At 38.0% G+C, this 21965-nt stretch overlaps 1 protein-coding gene across 19 annotated transcripts in view; it reads right to left on the bottom strand.

Annotated features, from left to right (window-relative positions):
* The window catches only part of LOC133605783 (neurexin-1a-like), a 670433-nt gene that overhangs the window by 324535 nt on the left and 323933 nt on the right, over window positions 1-21965 (bottom strand). For 16 of the 19 annotated variants that reach the window (XM_061959083.1, XM_061959095.1, XM_061959164.1 and 13 more), the window contains 2 exons: window positions 7129-7332; window positions 2110-2136 (listed from right to left, as the gene is read on the bottom strand). In XM_061959083.1, the coding sequence (XP_061815067.1) occupies window positions 2110-2136; window positions 7129-7332 (231 nt within the window). The remainder of the gene's footprint in view (window positions 1-2109; window positions 2137-7128; window positions 7333-21965) is intronic. The other 3 variants (XM_061959112.1, XM_061959189.1, XM_061959181.1) reach the window with 1 other exon arrangement.

The raw sequence follows: 21965 nt of genomic DNA, 5'->3' as shown, positions 1-21965 counted from the left end.
GTGTCATTCTCAGCCCTAAATTACTGAACCATTTCTACCCCACAATTGTTCTTCCTTCTCGTCTTCTAGTTCAATCAATACATGAGCTAAATGACACACAATACTAAACTACTGTGCATTAGAAACACAAATAGGCGCTAGCAGTCAAAAATACCCCAATAAAACAATCCCCAGTGTTTCATGTGAGCGTTTCACTACGCCTTCGCAGTATCGTTAAAAACAAAGAATGACCTTTTAAAGTGTTGATACGGGGAATTAGAGCTGTGAGCTTGTCATTTGCATACACAAACAAGGGATGCATCCAAGAGGCATGAACAATTCTACTTAGCATTTAGAAAGGTGTTAAAACCGGCTGTCTCACAGAGGAATGTCTGGAGGTCACATGATGCGATGTGATCCTCGCCTCTCATCAGGCGATGACCTCTGAAACACGGACAACTGACTTACGCCCTACTTATGTCCTAAATCATGTGTGTGTACTCTATAAAATATAGTTAATGAATTGTTGCCTATGATACTAATCAAATGTACTGTATAGTCAATGGATTCATGAAAGGAGATACTAGATATTATCATGTATGTGTCACATTTCCTGAATTAAAAAAAAACAGGGATATTTGTCTCCTGAAATATTGTGATGTAAACACTTTGTTTAAGCATACACACGCACGCACACACACACACACACACACACACACACACACACACACACACACACACACACACACACACACACACACACACACACACACACACACACACACACACACACACACACACACACACACATTCTTGTCTTTACCTTCTTGAGACCTCTGAAAAATCTTTAGGACCACCCTTTCTTAATTTAAATTATTTTTTTTGTTTGTAATTGGTTTTTAATCTTCATTATTTACTCCAAGTTATTACAGTATGTCTCTAAAAACATAAATATTTTTTTAAAATACATTTTGGCCAAGGGGGCGCATTTCAATTTCTTACACACACTTGTTCTTACATATGTTGGCCAGAGGGGGAGCAGTTCACATTTTTACACACACTTGTTATTTCATATGTTGACCAGAGGGGGAGCACTTTTAAAACCGACACACAGTCAATTTGAAAAATCCCTCCTTTTTGGGACCACCCTCATTTTAATAGAGTTCACCACCAGGGGTGGAAATGAGACATTCTCTATTAAATGCAATGGTTTTCCGTATTGGGACCATGATTTTGGTCCTAACTTGTTCACCGGTCCTCATATGGATGGTACGTTTCCTTGTTGATGTCTCAAGAAGGGTAGAAGTACCAGAACACACACGCACGCACGCACGCACGCACGCACGCACGCACGCACGCACGCACGCACGCACGCACGCACGCACGCACGCACGCACGCACGCACGCACGCACGCACGCACGCACGCACGCACGCACGCACGCACGCACGCACGCACGCACGCACGCACGCACGCACGCACGCACGCACGCACGCACACACACACACACACACACACACACACACACACACACACACACACACACACACACACACACACACACACACACACACACACACACACACACACACACACACACACACACACACACACACACACACACACACTGGCAATGATCTATCCCCGCGCCCTTCTTCTTCAAACATGCATTTCTGCTCTGCAAGGCAGGTTAATGAGAATAATAAAATCACACTCTGTATTTCCTCTGCGCCATGAATGGCCTCATCAATTTATAGCCAGCTCGACATACTGGAGTCAAAAGGAAAATATATAAATAAAAAGGGAAGACGGGAGTTTTGCTCTTATCTAATTCCACTAATAACTTGTTTTGTATCACATTGACCTTAAAACGTTTGGTGCGCTTGAAACAAAAACAATCAAAACATTAAAACCTTGCTATGTTTCTTCCATATAATAACAATAAGTGTTTTCCTGGTAAAGTGAACGCAAGATGCAAGTCAGATGTATCTTACTGTATTTCGCTTGCAGGAGCTGCAATGATATAGTGATATAAGTAGCATACACATAAACTATCTTCTACATCAACACCCAGAGACGTACTGTGATAGAAGAGTTATAGAAGAAGAAATAAATGTGAGCAGTGACTTACTGGAGGTACAGTTTATCCTGATACAATCTAGATGGGGGGAAGAATAGATGAGAGATAAATTCATCTTTCAACGTTGCAGCTGCAGACATCAGTAAGGCATACAGTCCACCTCTCTGGGGACACACACACGGACGCTGACCGTCCTCTGATGCTCTCAACCATGGCCTCCAGCTGCAACATGACCACTAAAGTGATGCAGTAGTCATGACAGAGGAGCAGAACATGGTTTATGGGATTATCAGACATGATTACTATCAATAGAGGATTTATTATTACACACATGTTTTTTTTGGTAACACTTTAGTATGGGGAACATATTCACCATTAATTAGTTGCTTAATAACATGCAAATTAGTAACATATTGGCTTTTAATTAGTCATTATTAAGTACTTGCCTTCTTCTGCATGGACTTTTTATGCAACCAGTAAACCATTAACTAAGAGTCTTCCCTCAATAACCTCAGAATTATTGCTTATTAGTAACCCTAACCCATACTTGCCAACCTTGAGACCTCCGATTTCGGGATGGGGGGGGGGGGGGGGGGGGGGGGCGTGGTTAAGAGGGGAGGAGTATATTTACAGCTAGAATTCACCAAGTCAAGTATTTCATATATATATATATAAATATATAAGAAATACTTGACTTTCAGTGAATTCTAGCCATAGCTATATATATATATATATATATATATATATATATATATATATATATATATATACTGTATAATAAAATAAATAAATATATATATATTATATATATATATATATAGATAAGACAAATACTTGAGTTTCAGTGTTCATTTATTTACACATATACACACACACACATAACACTCATCTACTCATTGCTGAGTTAAGGGTTGAATTGTCCATCCTTGTTCTATTCTCTGTCACTATTTTTCTAACCATGTTGAACACCCTCTCAGATGATGCATTCTGCTTTGTCTCCTTGTTGTGTGCGCAGTTGTGCACTGCACCCTCTAAAAGCCCTAGATGTTATTGTCACATATGCATGTACAGTAGATGGCAGTATTGTCCTGTTTAAGAGTGTCACAACATTGCTGTTTACGGCAGAAAAACTGCTTTACGGTAGACGAAAACGTGACTGCTGTTGTTGTGTGTTGTTGCCGCGCTGGGAGGACGTTAATGAAACTGCCTAACAATAAACCCACATAAGAAACCAATAACTCACCCTCGATCATTCTACAGTTATAACGTCATTGGGCAGGCACGCTGTTTATATTGTGGGAAAGCGGTTGTGAAAACAGGCTGTCGACACGTCACTCAGGTCCGCCTGAATTTCGGGAGATTTTCGGGAGAAAATTTGTCCCGGGAGGTTTTCGGGAGAGGCGCTGAATTTCGGGAGTCTCCCGTAAAATCCGGGAGGGTTGGCAAGTATGCCCTAGCCCTAACCCTTATATGTTCACCTAGTGTCCAAATAACTCTAAATAATTAAGTCTTTGTTACTTAGAATATGTTCCCCATACTAAGGTGTTACTGTTTTTGTTTTTTTACACATTTCAATGTTTTATATGTCTGTTGTTATCGGAGCATTAGAGAGTTGGTCAGAGTCAGACAGGGCCAGCGAGGCAGGGTTTAAATTATATCCTCTAACTAAATGATCATCCCCTTAGTGTTATTATACTATACCTACAGTAGTTATAATATGCAATCTATAATAGAGATCATTATCTCCACTCTTACAAGACGTATATTAATTGCAATTATGTTTAACAGAGGACATCAGTCACTCTGCTTTCAGATCTCTATCTCAGTTAAATGGATGTCGGAGCCCATTTCTACACAGCACACATGGCTAATTGCTATGTGTATCCACAGTAGGTTCTCAAAAGTATACAAAAAGATATATTGTATGGTCCTAATTCTGCCACAGAAGCTCCGGTTGTAAACTATCACTAGTGACTTACAGTAAGCCCCGGGTACAGAGGCTTTGTCTTACTTTTTAATTTTTACTTCCACGGTAGCAAAAGCTGAGACTCATGTTGTGCTCTGCGATAGGTGACCCAGTTCAAAACCTTCCTCCCTGCCTTCCCTTCCTTTTGGCCCTGCCTGTCGTGTGTTGTCAACCGCAGCAGAAAAGTGGGAGCAAACAGCCAGAGACCAACACTTGCCTGCCCTTACAGGGAATGCTTGGATTTTAAAAAGAGCTGACAGGAGTCGGACACTTATAGACCCAGTAATTAAATGATGATGAAGAAAAACATCAGACTGTTGTTTTATGGGTAGTTTTATCCTGGCTTTGATATATTACACTGTGGACTGTCTTTATTTTATTTTTATTTTTATGGAAGCTAATTTCTGTTTAGCCAGAAGAAAGCACTGCAATGGAACCTCCAAAGTCCTACGCCCCAAAAGTTATACAATTTAAAGTTCAACAACATATTTTCGATATTGTAATTTATATTTTTAGATATTTTAGATCTTACAATCCAGACACAATTTGGGAGATTTTAGCAAAGCAAAAAAACTTCCAAAAATACACCATTTATATTCCGTGACTTGAATATTATGACTTGAATATTAACTAAGTATTGGTGATATTGTTATTATAAGCGCTAACACAGACAAACTATTTATAGCAGCGCCATGGTAAAAAGCTTGTGTGCCAATGTTGGCATGATCGACTGATTAGTCGCTTCCTCGTTTTCTTGCTTGTCAAACTTTATTGGAGATTATAATTAATGCCTTGCACCTGGATAGTAGAGGGACAAAGACGTATTCCGACAAGTTTTGACGGCCAATTTAGACCCGTAAATTGGCGAGGACAAATCAAAAAGACTTTACGTTCCATCCCCCTTTTCTTCACAAGGATTATGAGTAATTTTTAATCTAAATGGGAATATATGAACATCCTAGCAGTCGGCATCCTAATGACAGCAGACATTGTACAGTAAGTGATGTTTTCTTATGTTTGTTGGCTCTCATGATGTCTGCATTGAGTAGAAATCAGTGATGCAGTGGTAAAAAAAAAGCAAACGTCATGATGCGTTTTTGAAATTAATATGCTTCAAATGAGCAAAATTTGTAAATATTAAATGTTATTATTAATGTGCTTGTTACTACATTACATATATACTTACATCATGTAAATAAAACCTCAATGGGGGTGTTTGGATGTTTTTGAAGGGCATTATAGGCCGAGTAGAGAGGCTCCCATGGGCTCCATTGTAAGCAGACTTTTGATCGCATTTATTTAATATTTATCATCCGTCGCCTTTTTTCATGAGTGTGAACAATGGGCCAAATTCTAAAACAAATGAAGTTCTCCTTTAAGCCCTGTGCAGAACGCCAGATTATCCTCCTTGCCTTCGCCTGCATCATGCATGTCTCAGCTCCTCGCCTGCATTGTATTGCTGCCTCATTGTTTTAAATTATTTCACGCTCAGTACATCTGGCTTCTTATTTGTATTTTGTTTTCATCTATCTATATGGTTGGACCAGGAAAAGAGGGCAGGATTGCAGCTTGGGGAATGTGAGCACCCTCTTGTCAGCCACCTTTCCGGTTGACCTACGACGTCACACTAGCCATCTGCGGATCCTTACAGCTTGTTTTAAGTGATGTCCGCTGTAATACTGGCACAGATTACAAATATTACATTTGTATTGGCTATGCTGATGTTAAATAGCAGACCGCATCAAGAAATTATCTTAAATCGTGCTACAAACATTGATGCTACTACCAAGAATGTATCGGGAAGCAAAGACAAACTGACATAAGAGTTTTTTTTAAGGAATTTTCGGACGGAGAATCATGTAAACAAAACTTTTGAATGTCTCAGAGTTCATTCATAAGGCTCCGTCAATTGATGTAAGGAGCCCGAAGGAAAAGATCGTTCGTGCTACGACTGATACTGTTCCAGATGAAGTTGGCAATGTTTTGGACTATCTTGCCAGTTGTGCAGAATACAGAATTCATGTTAATCAGTTTAGAGTGCACACATGCAGAATAGGAGGTTTGTGTAAGCTTTATTATTCGACTTTAATTTATCTTTTTCATTATCTTTCATCTTATTCGTCTTTTGTTCGGGAGTCCGGATTAAGCATTTCACATTTCCTTAGCTACCTTCTTAAATAAATCTCAGTTTCTTTTTTTCTACCATCGGTGCACTTCAAAATGTTCTGTTATTTTAATTTGTGAAGCAAATCAAAAGTGCCCTCTTCATTAAAAGTGTTACTGCGGTTTTATTGAATGGTATCTGCTTCCAGGTTGAAATTAGCGCATGCGCGATCCGGCGGCACACACCCACTCAAGAGATCGCATAATCAAGGTCTGTTAGTCGGACTTTTCAAAAACCAAACGCGATTGGATTAAGGTGTTCCATGTAGGAGGCTTATACAGAGCCGAACTATTTAAAAAATCTGACAAATTTAGTGTACGGACACATACTGACTGACTGATATTGTTCCTAATGGAAACACTGTTTTGAAATTAGATCAACTTTGAAGTCAACAAGTGTCATGCATTGTGTTCATCTTTGGAGGTACCATTGCAATGGACATTTATCAATCTGGTATTGTTTTAAATGAAGTGCACTGTTGCAAAATTAACCATTTTTGCAAATGTGTGCAGTGCTATGGTTGCCTTTTCAATGACATCTGCAGTACACGAAGAGCTATGATACAAAACTTCAGTACCTTTCAGAGGATGTTTTCTAGACTTGGATGTAAATGTAAAGGAAACTGCACCAGGAATGAATAGAGAGGAGAGTGCACCGTAAAGGCCCTAATAACACAAATTGAGGAGTAAGGTGCTGGAATGGATGGCTAGCATTCCCTGCTGGGCAAAGGCAGCTGTGTGCTCATCCGGCAGTAAGCAAAGAGCCGCAGACTCTTGCCATTGAAAGCTTTCACACTATCTCCTTCTATTCAAGAATGCGAACACCATAATAATAGAATATGTGAGGTAGAGTGCATGTGTAGGTGCATTTGATGGAGTTGTCAGGCATAATTTAGCTCAGTGTGACACATGACGTTCCTGCTGCATAGGATACACAGTACCTAAATTGACAGTCAGCCGGACGCGTCCGCTCTCCAGCTCCAGACGCAGAGTGTCGGCCGAGTCCCGAGAGGTGGTGGCGATTAGGATGCCATAGGCTCGCTGGGAACGGAAGCGCAGGGACACATCTTCAGCTTCGGTGTGCATCACCACTGGCAGCTGGACCTTCATGAACTTGCTGCCATCATAGCTGAGGATGGTCGCCTCTGCAAAGAGAATGAAGAAAAAACAAGATGTAGGATCAGTGATATGTGGAAGAGTGTTGCCATTTAGACTCAAAGTAGGACTGGACAAGCATTTTTCTATATACTGTATGCTATATAGCAATGTATATCGTTAAGATTGTATCGATACAGATACCATTATTGATATTCCTTATCGCTATCGGTATTCATTGATACTCTTATTTGTCCTATATGTATTCTGTTTAAAGACAAATGTGAAATGTTTTTATCTTTAACTACCATTTTTATTAGCACAAGATGTTGTACACCAGAAACATCATGATATAAAATCTCACAGCAGGGAAGTATATTATCAACACCTGTTTTTTAAGTCTTAAACAAGTAAACTATGTGTTCAGTGCAGTTCAATTAATCAATCAATCAAGGTTTACTTATATAGCCCTAAATCACGAGTGTCTCAAAGGGTTGCACAAGCCACAACGAAAAGGTTATGTCATCATCTTATGTCATCATCTTGTAAAGACCACGAATAATAATCACTATGTTTCTATGTATTACAATCAGTATATCCATGCATAACTTTTCTATTGTTTGTCCCTATAATAACATTAAAATAATAATAATAACATAATACATTTAAAAAAAGGTGTTATAATATTAATGTATGGTATTCATGTAATTTCACAGACCTTTAAAAGAAGACTGCACTTTTTTTTTTAAACGTTGCTTATCGTTCACAATCATTATGAGAGACAAGAACACACGTCTTTTTTTCAGGATTTTAAAGATGATTAAAAAATGCTTGCACAATATGTATATATATATATATATATATATATATATATATATATATATATATATATATATATATATATATATATATATATATATATAGTATAGCAGTTGTGCACTGTACTCTCTAAAAGCCGTAGATGTTATTGTCACATATGCATGTACAGTAGATGGCAGTATTGTCCTGTTTAAGAGTGTCACAACATTGCTGTTTACGGCAGACAAACTGCTTTACGGTAGACGAAAACGTGACTGCTGTTGTTGTGTGTTGTTACCGTGCTGGGAGGACGTTAATGAAACTGCCTAACAATAAACCCACATAAGAAACCAAGAACTCGCCCTCGATCATTCTACAGTTATAACGTGATTTGGCAGGCACGCTGTTTATATTGTGGGAAAGCGGATGTGAAAACAGGCTGTTGACGCGTCACTCAGGTCCGCATGGAGCTGGAGGGGGCGTGGCCTTCAGCTCCGCCTGAATTTCGGGAGATTTTCAGGAGAAAATTTGTCCCGGGAGGTTTTCGGGAGAGGCGCTGAATTTCGTGAGTGTCCCGTAAAATCCGGGAGAATTGGCAAGTATGCAGATGTGTGAGTCCAAACGTGGAACAGGTGAAACTAATGGTTGCTTTGGTGACAAAACAAGGGAGTGAAAAGCAAGAACCAAAAAGAGTCCAAAAACCAAACAGCACATGGCCAAACAAAAACATGATCAAAAGACATGACAAAAAGCAACATTTAAAAGTTCTTCCACTTGTGTTTTGAAATAGATTTTTTTAAGTACTGGCATGCAATTTCAGAGGGAACTGAAGTATTGACATTTATTTTCAGAAGGAACTGCAATTTCGAGAGGCCGACTCTCTGTTGATGAAATAAAGTCTCCCCATGAAAACAAGATGTGTACTTGAAGAGCCTGGACTGAGATGTTCAAGCTATATAAATGCAAACAGGGATGATTATACTAGGCAGATGAGAAATACCAAAGACAACACGGTCTTTTGCGTTTGCCTCTCAGCCAGAGAGAGCTTTGCTGACGTGCTTAGAAAGACATTGGTGGATTGCCAATAACAAAGAATGCAAGTGCCCGATTGCTCCTTCATGTCTCAAAGAATGGTGTCTAAACAGAGAGTAAGTGCATTTGTAAAGATTCTTAAATCCAATCATATGCTTGCCAGTTTAGGAGTTGGTCTCTTATTGGGGATAGCACAGACAGCACATGCGATGACAGGATCGTTCATATTCCATGAACACACACGGGAAGGGAAATAATCAAATCAAGACAGTCACCATAGCATTGTAGCCACATGTTTAGTGTGTGGCAACGACAAACTCGATGGGGACATTGATTGAGGCGAGGCATATTAAAAGCAACATGATTTGTGTTTGTCCACGGACCTTGAAAATTGAGCACCTGCTTGGGGCCACTGCATTTATTCAAAGCATTAGGCCGCCGCCTGGTGAAATGCCACAGAGATTGTTTAAAGCTAGAAGGAGTTTGTAACAGCATTTGCGGGAGTGTAACTAAACCACAACCCAATAACAAAGCCATTACGGCTCCTGCAGTGCTGATGCAGACAGAAAGGGACTTTGGAGGGGAAGGAGATGGAGAGTTTTGGGGTTATAGGGTATCAATGTTTGCACACTACCTCATCACCACTTCCTCGTCACACAAAGCCACATGGCACATCCATCCCCTCTGGGGTGACTCAGTCACATTTCTCACCCAAATCCAATTTGTCCACACCCCCTCCTGGGGTACCCTGCAGATGACAGCAGTATGGGGCTGACAAACGAGTCACACATGCTTCCTGCCTGGCATTTGGAAACTGTCAGAAAATTCGAGCAATTTCAAAGACCTAATGCTTGAAAATGCTCCCTCCCATAAGATATTCACTGTTACGCTTGCTAGAACTTCGTACACGCTGCATGTGATATATTCTCTTGTCACAATCACATATAAATAAACAATAACATTTGTTTGCATTGTTGCTATATCTGGGAAAATAGGATGTGACTCTCAGTGCTGCTTCACAATGAATGACAGATTAGTCCATTTACAGAATTTCTGCGATGAAAAAGTCATTGTGATATGCCTCAGCCTATAGAGCAGTGATTTTCAACCACTGAGATACAGTCTGGTGTGCCAAGATCATGTCATTTCACCTAATTGGGTTAAAAATATGTTTTGCAAACCAGTAATTATAATCCGCAAATAATGTGCTGTTGTTGAGTGTCTGTGCAGTCTAGAGCTTGGCAGAGTAACCGTGTAATACTCTTCCATATCAGTAGGTGGCAGCAGGAAGCTAATTGTTTTGTCGTGATCCCAATATGCAGACGACAGAGGGAGGCAGCGTGCAGATCAAAAGGTATCTAATGCTTAAACCAAAAATAAACAGAAGGCAAGTGCCGCTAAGAAAAGGCATTGAAGCTTAGGGACGGCTAAGCAGAATGAAACTAAAACTGAACTGGCTACAAAGTAAACAAAAACAGAATGCTGGACGACAGCAAAGACTTACACCGGGTGGAGCAGAGAAGGCGTCCACAAAGTACATCCGTACATGACATGACAATCAGCAATGTCCCCACAAAGAAAGATAGCAACAACTTAAATATTCTTGATTGTGGAGGAAAAGCGCTCAGGGAAGAAATGAAACTGCTACAGGAAAATACCAACACACACAGGAAAAGCCACCAGAAGACAAGAACTGAACTGAAGTTATATAGCGCTTTTTCTCAAGTGACTCAAAGCGCTTTACATTGTGAAACCCAATATCTAAGTTACATTTAAACCAGTGTGGTTGGCACTGGGAGCAGGTGGGTAAAGTGTCTTGCCCAAGGACCAGTGTTGGGACTAACGCGTTACTTTGTAACGCGTTACTGTAACGCCGTTAGATTCGGCGGTAACTAGTAATCTAACGCGTTATTTTTTTATATTCAGTAATTCAGTTACCGTTACTACATGATGCGTTACTGCGTTATTTTACGTTACTTTTTTTGTAGTATAAAGTGTGTTTTATCGGAGGGCTGCTAGCTGTGTCATCGTTCTGATTCTTCTTGTGTCACAAGCCGGAGAAGAGAGAGAGACACGCGCTCTGTGTGTGAGTGTGAGTGTGAGTGTGTGGAGGGGGGAGGGGGGCGTGTCTGATCATGGCGGAGCCAGAAGTCGAGTTTGCTAACATGGAGATATTTTCACTACTTTTCTTTTGTCGAGCACAAAGAAAATAATAATTTAGTTAAATGTAAATTGTGCTTTGGATCAAAGATCCCATCTACTGCCCAAAACAGCAATTCAAATCTGCTGAAACAAGCTACATAGCAACATGCTTCGACGAAGCTAGTAAAGAGAGACAGAGACTCCAATGACACTTCACCACGTAAGGATTAACTCTGCCTCTGTTCATCTTTCAGAACTGAAGGTACACACACTCTGTCAATCATAAAGAGGGATGCTAGTGGGCCAGGCCAATCTTTCCTTATCTCTAAACTAAAACTGGGGAAATGTGTAGAGTGTTCTGGGCTTCAGACATGATTTTGTGTCAGAATTTCTTGAGGAAAAAATGCCTGGTTAGGCTTTGTGTATGTAGTGTGTGCCTTTCTTGCTTTACAGCTATGCTGTTATTATGCTGTTTGTTACTTATGTATGTTATGTTGCAGCTATTTAAAATAGTTTTGTCAATTTGTTCTGGCCAGAAACAAATTGGCCTTTGTAACATATCTTTGTCTTTGTGTGTTGTATGTCGACCACATTGCTTAGCAGAGTTCAGTGATACAAATGTATGTCAAGTTGATCAACAGATTGTATTATTCTCCAGTGCAATAACAGTACTGACATGAAGGCTAAAAGGGCATTAATTGGAGCTTTAAAAAAAAAGAAGAAAAAAAGAAGTAACTAAATAGTTACTTTTCACAGTAACGCATTACTTTTTGGTGTAAGTAACTGAGTTAGTAACTGAGTTACTTTTGAAATGAAGTAACTAGTAACTATAACTAGTTACTGTTTTTCAGTAACTAACCCATCACTGCCAAGGACACAACGGCAGTGACTAGGATGGCGGAAGCGGGGATTGAACGTGCAACCCTCAAGTTGCTGGCACGGCCGCTTTACCAGCCGAGCTATACCGCCCCAAACTAAAACACTACACACAGGAAAACACCAAAAAACTCTAAATAAGTGGCGGCGTGATGTGACACCTACTTTGAGACAAGAGCTATAGTGATGCATGGTTGGTTATGGTTTGAATTCACATCCAACACTTGCGAGAATAACCTTTTATTGTCAATATCGACTGCCGAGTTTTATTTTTAATGTTTTCTATTGGTGGTGTGCCGCCGGACTTTTTCAATGAACAAAATGTGTCTTGGCTCAAAAAAGGTTGAAAAACACTGCTATACAGGATCCTTCATACAGCATTCCAAGTAATGAACAAAAATAGTCTACATGCAATCCCAAATATTTGGAGGAATACACACTGTGTAAATCGAACACTGTAAAAAAGGAATTTGACTACATTTGTAGGCCTATACTGTCAAACAGGTGACAAGAGGGTTTACTCTTTGCATCGCTTTCAGCACCTGAGCGTGTTTATTCAATAGCAGAATTAAATTAATGAAATCTAAATTTTTTGTTTCAGTGAGTGGAGGCAGCTTACACACACAGAATGCACGGACAGAGCGTGCTAGTTGCCAATGAGAAGCACTACAGGTAACAACAATTAGAGGAAACATATGATTGCATAGCCAAATGTGGAAATATTTCGGCTTCAAACAAGTACACAAAATGAGTCCATCAACACAAACAAAAACAAGCGAGTATACTAAGTGACGGCAACAAATAAGACAATTAAACAAACAATCCAACTGGGTGAAAAAACTGCACTTTAAAATGCCATCCATCCATTTTCTACCGCTTGTCCCTCTTGGGGTCGCGCACATTCACACAATAAGGTCAATTTAGTGTCGCCAATCAACCTACCCCCAGGTGCATTTCTGTAGAGGTGGGAGGAAGCCAGAGTACCCGGAGGGAACCCACGCAGTCACGGGGAGAACATGCAAACTCCACACAGAAAGACAAAAACCAGGACCTTCGTATTTGTGAGGAAAACACACACTAACCATGCTGCCCCACTTTAACATGTTCAATATTTATTGAAGATACATTTTTGCTTATTAAAATTAAGAGTCAATTTTATTGGTAATGGTAAAAAGAAATACAAGTTTGCTGTGTTTCAAAATAATACTTTCATTATTATTATTATTATTATTAATAATATCATTATTATATTATTTTTTTATGTTGTTATTACTATTAATAATATTAGTATTGTATTATATATTGAGAATACATTAGTGCTTAATTGGGTATTATATTGCTGACAATAAGATAATTTATCAGAAATAAATTGTGGAACATTATCATCCACCCAGGCCGACACGGTATATTTTGCTGGATGACTGTTCTAAACCTAAATCAACGTATCCATTATGATTTTCAATTAGATTGAATTATCTTTCTCGCGCTCTATTCTGAACTTCTGTTGTCATTGCACAAAAGTGGACTTTTGCTTCTTACAAACCAAATCAAAAGTGCCCCTGCTGGTTCCACCAAAGTACGGCACTGCAGTTTGCCTCTTGTTTAAAAATTTGATTAATCACCTATCAATTACATTCAATTGATATATATGTATATATATATATATATATATATATATATATATATATATATATATATATATATATATATATATATATATATATATATATATTAGGGATGTCCGATAATGGCTTTTTGCCGATATCCGATATTCCGAATCACCGATACCGATATCAATCGATATATACAGTCGTGGAATTAACACATTATTATGCCTAATTTGGACAACCAGGTATGGTGAAGATTAGGTACTTTTAAAAAAAATATATAAAATAAAATAAGATAAATAAAGTAAAAACATTTTCTTGAATAAAAAAGAAAGTAAAACAATATAAAAACAGTTACATAAAAACTACTTATTATTGAAAAATAGTCAAATTAACTGTTAAAGGTTAGTACTATTAGTGGACCAGCAGCACGCACAATCATGTGTGCTTACGGACTGTATCCCTTGCAGACTGTATTGATATATATTGATATATAATGTAGGAACCAGAATATTAGTAACAGAAAGAAACAACCCTTTTGTGTGAATGAGTGTGAATGAGTGTAAATGGGGGAGGGAGTTTTTTTTGGGTTGGTGCACTAATTTTAAATGTATCTTGTGTTTTTTATGTTGATTTAATTAAAAAAACAAAAAACAAAAAAAAAACATACTGATACCGATAATAAAAAAACGATACCGATAAGTTATCGGACATCTCTAATATATATATATATATATATATATATATTTCACAGTACAGGGTGAAATAACTGAAAACATTTTTTATATTCTAGTTTCTTCAAAATAGCCACCCTTTGCTCTGATTACTTTTTTGCACACTCTTGGCATTCTCTCGATGAGCTTCAAAAGGTAGTCACCTGAAATGGTTTCCACTTCACTACCTCTTGAAACTCATCGAGGGAATGCCAAGAGTGTGCGAAACAGTAATCAGAGCAAAGGGTGGCTATTTTGAAGAAACTAGAATACAAAACATGTTTTCAGTTATGTCACCTTTTTTTGTTAAGTACATAACTCCACATGTGTTCATTCATAGTTTTGATGCCTTCAAGGACAATCTACAATGTAAATAGTCATGAAAATAAAATAAAAAACGCTTTGAATGAGGAGGTGTGTCCAAACTTTTGGCATGTACTGTATATATACATATGTGTGTGTGTATATATATATATATATATATATATATATATAACAACCAATAATCAGCAATATTAATATATATATATGACACTGTATCTTTTGAGGTCACCCCTAACATGCACCATCACAATATTCCAAGCAGTATATCAAACCGTCAAATCGAGATATATTTGACCCTATAGAGACTAAAATATTAGGCAATCATATCCTAATCCAAAGTGAGCACCACTCAAAAATGTAATACTGAAGGCGCAGTCGTTTTCAGCGGCCTCCTCTGTTTACTATCTAAATAAATTGAGCAGAATGAGGCTGTCAATGCACCCAACAGGAGGCTGTCACAGGGCAGATGGAAGTACGGAACTAAACCAAGCATTCATTTTCCCTCCTTGTAAAACACAAAACATCATTGTTACGCACGCTTTCACGGGAGTCAGCATGTGTTTGCAATGTGTGTGAAGTGACAAATTAGGCTTTGATGCTAACAAGGGGAAGAGAAAGCAGACATGAGGCCCATACATTATTTTTTTTTAACTTTCTCTCCCTTCATACTCCCCTCAGGAGAAGAGACTCTGCAGGAGGGGAGCTGTCAGCTGCATGTCACAGGATTGTGATGTGCATGCCAAGGTATCAGGGCACCGCGACCAATCCAATTTACATTTTGCTGAGGAACAACTGCCAAAGGCTTTCGGAAAATATATGTCCGACGCTTGGGATAAACAGGAGGAAATAACAACAAGATACCATAAATAATTCAAAGACTGTGACTGTGTTAGCGTTGCATTCTTGCAATGCACACAATCCGAGAAGTAGACTTCTTAAAGTTAATTCTTCAAAACGAGAGGGTCGGAATAGTTCATTTTAATTGCTGATGCACATTTGACTGAGTTATATCGAAACTAGATTATTGTATCCATTTACTCTTCTTAAATCACTTGTTAAAGCTTGATACAATCCAAATTAAGCCTATATCTTTAGACTTAACTAAAGGTGAACATTTCTTGCACAAAATGCAGACTTGGGCTAATAGAAAAGTCAAAAGACCATGTTTCTTTTTACAGTAGACATCACTTTCACAGTGGATCCACTACAGTTTTTTTTCCCATTTTCTTACACACAATTTTACTAACTGTGTGTCTTTTTTTCAAAAAGGATTTACACACTTTTCCAAACACAACATTATATTTTCTTGATTCCTGGATTATTTGCAAAATGAAACACTTCGGTCAAAACCCATTCATCAAAATAAAGGAAGCATTTGTAAAAATGCAGTTTTATTGTCATCTCACTCACAGACTTCAAACGATAAGACACTATTGGAGTGAGTTACCCAGAACAGTGATATATACAAAACACATTTGTAAAAACTCCTATTTTACTGTAAGAAATCACATGTTTGGGGCATTTTGCCCGACCTTTTTAGCATATGTGATGAATGATTACTGTAACTTGACAAACTATATTGGCAAATCCATAGCAATCGTCATTGTTTACTTTGGAGTGGGCCTATATGTAAGGACCTAAAGAAAAAGTAAAAATATCCTGTAATCGTTTCAAGAACTGCTCAACAATGATGCTGCTAACTGAAAATATTTTTTTTTTTACCACAGTCAGGTAAAGTAACATATCACAGTAGTCAACAATGACTTTCTAGATATATAAAGATTTGTATTTACAACATTATTAATTTATACTTACTACGCAAATATAAACAAACCTTGAGTTGGAATTTCACAGGAAAAGGGTCACAGTTTTACAAGAAAAACTTAGAATTTTGGCAGTATTATTATAAAAGTCGTCATTTTACTCAACGCAAGTCAAAATGTTACAAGAGAAACTGAAGATTTGTGCAATATTATGATCAAAGTTGGACTTTTACTCAAAAACAGTCGCAATTTTACAAGAAAAGCTTAAAATGTTGGCAACTTTATGAAAAGAGTCGTCGTTTTACACGACAAAAGTCACAATTTTATAGGAACATTTTTAAAATGTTGGCAATATTATAATAAAAATCGGAATTTTACTTGGCAAAATTATGACAAAAGTCATAATTTCACAGTAGTCAAAAATATGAGACGAATAAAAAGGTCTGTCTCCCAGTCTGTGGAACGCTCTCCTTGACCACCTGAGGGCACCACAGACTGTGGATGCTTTTAAAAAAAGGCTTAAAAACCCTTCTTTTTTTTTTTTTTTTTTTAAACATTTTTTTTTTAGATATATGCATACTAGTTCTAGCTATTAGGCTGTTCTAGATTTTATTTTTATTTATTTTTATTATCTTTTTATTTTATATTTTTTTAATACACTGTAGCACTTTGAGGTTGTTTGCTCAATGTAAAGTGCTTTTTACAAATAAAATCTATTATTTTTATTATTATGTTTGAAAAAAAATCTGGAGATAAACATTACAAATGGAAAAAACTGTATAGGTGTACGTAGCACCCACTTGAAAGCTGTATTTTCACTTTATCACCTGTGTGTCTTTATTCCTGGTGGATGTGATTATCCAATGTGTTCAATTGTGTGGTCGTTGGCAAGCCAGCCCTTTGGATTGACCAGGAAGTAACTTCACAATCCTTATCTGTGTGTAAGGTGTACAGATGTGTGTATCACAATCCTAGTGTGTGTGTAGAGTGTGAACATGTGTGTATCACAATCGTTATCTGTGTGCAAGGTGGGAAGGTGTGTGTAAAGCATTGTGTGTAATATTTTCGCAAAAAATGTGAAGCAGAGTCTATGCCTAATATTAGGGAAATCTGCACAGTGGTTTTGTTTACTGTGTGTAGACTTTTGTCAACTGTGTGAAAATGTAAAATTTAGTGTGTAAGCAATTGGAAAAAACTGTAAATCCGGGGTGTCAAACGTACGATACGGCTCACAAACAGGATTCATCTGGCCCGCAAGATCAGTTTGCGGAATATAAATATGAGCCGCATTTTTTTTTGAAAGGAACTACTGTTCTAAATGCGTGCACCAGTTGTCGTAATAGCAATTAAAGTGTAACACACATCAGACAGTGTTTAAAGATGATATGTCAGCTGACTTTAAGCACCCTCTGGATTGGCTGCCGCTACTCCAATCAGCGCAGGTGCAAGCAATCAGGTGGCAGTATTGACACACAATACCTTATTTCATTGTGAATTATCCACTCAACGGATACAATTAAAAAAACGGTAAGATGCAAATACTTTTTTTTTTTGTCCAGTCTTCTAGCTACTCAGGCAAATCATATTTTTGATACAGATGCAAAGACTTAAGTCAACATGACCATGATCTTTGTAGTTAGAGTTCCATGCAGCGCTTGCAGTTAGTTGAATAACCGATGCGCACCCTGAACTCCATTGTAAAAATGTGTGTTTCTACATTTGTTGTATTTGTTTTATTTTATTGTGTGCTTAAATCTACCATGTTCACATTGGTTAAGTTTGTAGTTATGTAACCTTGATTTCAACTATGGTGTTCTTTTTAGTTTATATTATAATTGTAATATTTGATTGATGATTAATGAATCTGTTGTGTCACTTGCACATTTTACCAAATCGGCGGTTTGAGAAAACACCTGATTGCTTTTCCAAACGTTTTTTAATGGTGAACTGCCAAAAAGATAATGCTAAACAGGAAGGGCTTAAAGTTTAATGGCTTTGTAAAAACACTGAGACAATGTCTAAGTCTAAAAGTTCATTGTGTTATTAGTTGTGTTTTTGAAACTGTGCCAATATTTTCCTCAGAATTGTCAACTAACTTGAAATGTTTTACCAAGAGGTTTAGTTGTAATATGTACATTTTCAGAATGTGCTTGTTCTATTTTTGGCCAAAGTAAGACAAAGAAAACAATCTGTAATGTTGTCTTTATTTTTTGTTTTAATGCCATGATTATACCAATCTGGTAGGAATAGACTTTCCTCCATGCGACCCCTGAGCTAAAATGAGTTTGACACCCCTGCACTAAACTATACCTCCTCTATTGTAAACATCAAACATCACTAAGCACTGACATTGAAGTGCTTAGTTTCGAACCAAAAAGCCTGTGCATTTGCTTTGATTGCTAAAGGCACTATGAGCTAATTTGTGATTACAGTCAAGCATGGCAAATGATGACTAACAACATGCTTGCTGTCAAAGGTTGTGAAAAAAGGCTTTCTAAATGCTTTCAAATTGTTTTATTAAAGATTTGAAATAAGTCCTAATGGGGTCATGTTATGCAAAACTCACTTTTCTTGCCTGTCGGCATATTTTTTTTATGGATTTGGCATTACCAGAAGTGCGTATAATTTGTATTCACAGCATGGAGGCCTTGCTGATATATTTGCAGTGAGGTATTTAAAAGGGACAAGTATACCTAATAATGAACATTTGACATGTAAATGTGTGACATGACAGCCAATGGCTGGTTTCCATATCCAGTTCCTCTGCAAGTTGATGTTAAAATTAAGATAAAACACATTTATAAAACACAGTGACGTGCGGTGAGGTTCATGGCTGGTGAGGCACTGACTTCATCACAGTCAGATTTACAAACATATGAACCCTAAAGAGTATCTTATTCACCATTTGATTGGCAGCAGTTAACGGGTTATGTTTAAAAGCTCATACCAGCATTCTTCCCTGCTTGGCACTCAGCATCAAGGGTTGGAATTGGGGGTTAAATCACAAAAAAATGATTCCCGGGCGCGGCGCCGCTGCTGCCCACTGCTCCCCTCACCTCCCAGGGGGTGATGAAGGGGATGGATCAAATGCAGAGGACAAATTTCACCACACCTAGTGTGTGTGTGACAATCATTGGTACTTTAACTTAACTTTAACTTTACACATACAAACTGTAGCACACAAAAAAGCACATTTAATAAAAAAAACGTTATTATGGTCTTACCTTTACTTATAAATGAAGTCCATGCGCCGCTCATTTTGAACAAAAGCATTGATAACTTGTTCACAGAAGTCTTCCTTATCTTTCTTCAGTTTTAAAAGTCTCTTTGTCTCGATGGAGATCCTCCTTTAAGTATTACCTCCTGCTTCGATTGAAAGTCTAGTTTAGAAAACTGTTTTATTTTACATATGTAATCCTCCATGTTAATAGTCCAGGCAAGAGGAAAAAATAAACGATCGCTAACTGTTGCTGCTTGTTGTCACTTCTTCTGCAGCCGAGTAGTCGCAAGAATGATCTCTGGGATCACTACCACCCTCTACCACCAGGAGGCGGGATTACTGCGAGCCTCACACAGTGCGTCTTCGCAGCAGTTTTATGATTGCTCAGCACAAGAAATACGTTACACACATACAGTTGTTGACAAAATACACTGTTCATTATATACCTCAGCTAACTAAACTATGGAAATGTATAATATAATTCATATAGCCATACGGTCTCACTGCAAAGTAGGCCAGCAGTTAGCTGAGTCATTGCGCAATCCATGGTGAGGCTCAACTCAGTGAGGTGCCTCAACTGGCTGCTGACTCACCGCAAGTCTCTTCTCAGTATTTGAACGGCAAATGTGAAAATTCAGCGATTTTGAATAAAAATAATCTAAAACTGGTGAAGTTAAATGGAAAATAACTTTATAGTATAATCACTGGATACATAACAATTTAATTATTTTTTTTTCTTTTTACATTTTTTTTCTTTCCATGATGGCACATGAGGCCCCGCCTCACCTGCCTCCCCTGACTGCACGTCACTGATAAAACACAGGTTGACAATATTACAATGTAAAATTGCAAGGTTTAAGTTGCATAGGTGCTTGATTGTGACATAGTTAATTTGTTATGTCAACAGATGTCTCCATATATGGTAAATGTTTTACAGACGACATTCGTGTAAGTTTGACATTTTTATTTCTCTAGCGGTGTGAGTGGCCCAGTCAAAAATATGTCCATACAGCAACCCGATAACTGAAAATGCTTCGTTATCTCTTGCTCATGGGGAATAAAGCACTATCATCACATTACTCAAAATTCTACCTGTTTATTAAGTTGGTATTGTTTGTTTTTGAATGCTTAAACCAATCAATTATCAATCAAAGTGTATTTAAAGTATATAACTCTTAAACACATGTGCCTCAAAGGGATTCACAAACTCACAATGACGTTCCCTGACCAAAACCCACATCCGGGCAAGGAAAAACTCCACAGACCCCACTTGGGGTAAAAGAAAAAACCTTCAGAAGGGACCACAGATGTAGGCACCCCCTTCCAGGGTAGGGATGGGCACCGTTCACATTTGAACCGATACGGTAACAATTCACAGAACCTGGAAATCGATACAGGTACCAGACGTTACCAATTTTCAGTGCTTTTGTTTGTGTTAATAGATGTGTAATTGTTTTTGGTGATAAAATCTCATTTTTTATTGCAATATTTAGAAATTAGCTGATTATGATAACCGCTCTCCAGTTTTTTATATATTGTTGTGTTATCATTTTATTATTTGCATGTTTGATATTAAGTTGCAATTACAGTTTCAAGTCCAATACGTTAGATGGCAGTTGTATATAGCTTATTGTGTGTTTTTTGTTGGTTTTTAAAGTGCCTAAAAAGTGTTAATACTGCAAGTATTGTACTTATTACGCACCAGCTGTTTGATTGGAACGTGCATCTTAGTTGTAGTTTTCTAACGTAGTGTGCTAATATTAATAGCAAAGCCAATGTATATTAGAATCAAACTAGCACTTTTTTTTTTTTTTTTTTTTCATGGAGCCTTGCTTGATGTAGGAGCGTTTTTTGAGTAAATTTCTTTGTTGGCATTGAAAATTGCAACATTACCTGGAAGTAGTTTGGCTGAGTCTGCTCTCAGTGATGCTGGAGTGCTCGCCAAGTGCCTAAGTGCGAAGAGTCGGCAACCGAGTGTGATGTCAACTCAGGTACCGTATTATGGCACCGTTGGATTTTACGTGAATCCACGTCCCCGGTAGGGCCAGCGACCAAAGAAAGTACCGGATTCAGTACCCATCCCTATTCCAGGGTGACCGGCTGCAATGGATGTCAAATGAGCTGGCTCCCCATTATTGCTGTATCAGTATTCTCATGTGAGAGCACTGAGGTCATGTGACCTGTCTTCTGTATTGGCAAAAAAAAAAA

Source organism: Nerophis lumbriciformis, linkage group LG02, assembly GCF_033978685.3.
Source record: "Nerophis lumbriciformis linkage group LG02, RoL_Nlum_v2.1, whole genome shotgun sequence".
Classification (NCBI taxonomy): domain Eukaryota; kingdom Metazoa; phylum Chordata; class Actinopteri; order Syngnathiformes; family Syngnathidae; genus Nerophis; species Nerophis lumbriciformis.
The sequence above is the reverse complement of the archived record's forward strand: the minus strand, read 5'-3'. Positions and strand labels throughout refer to the sequence as shown.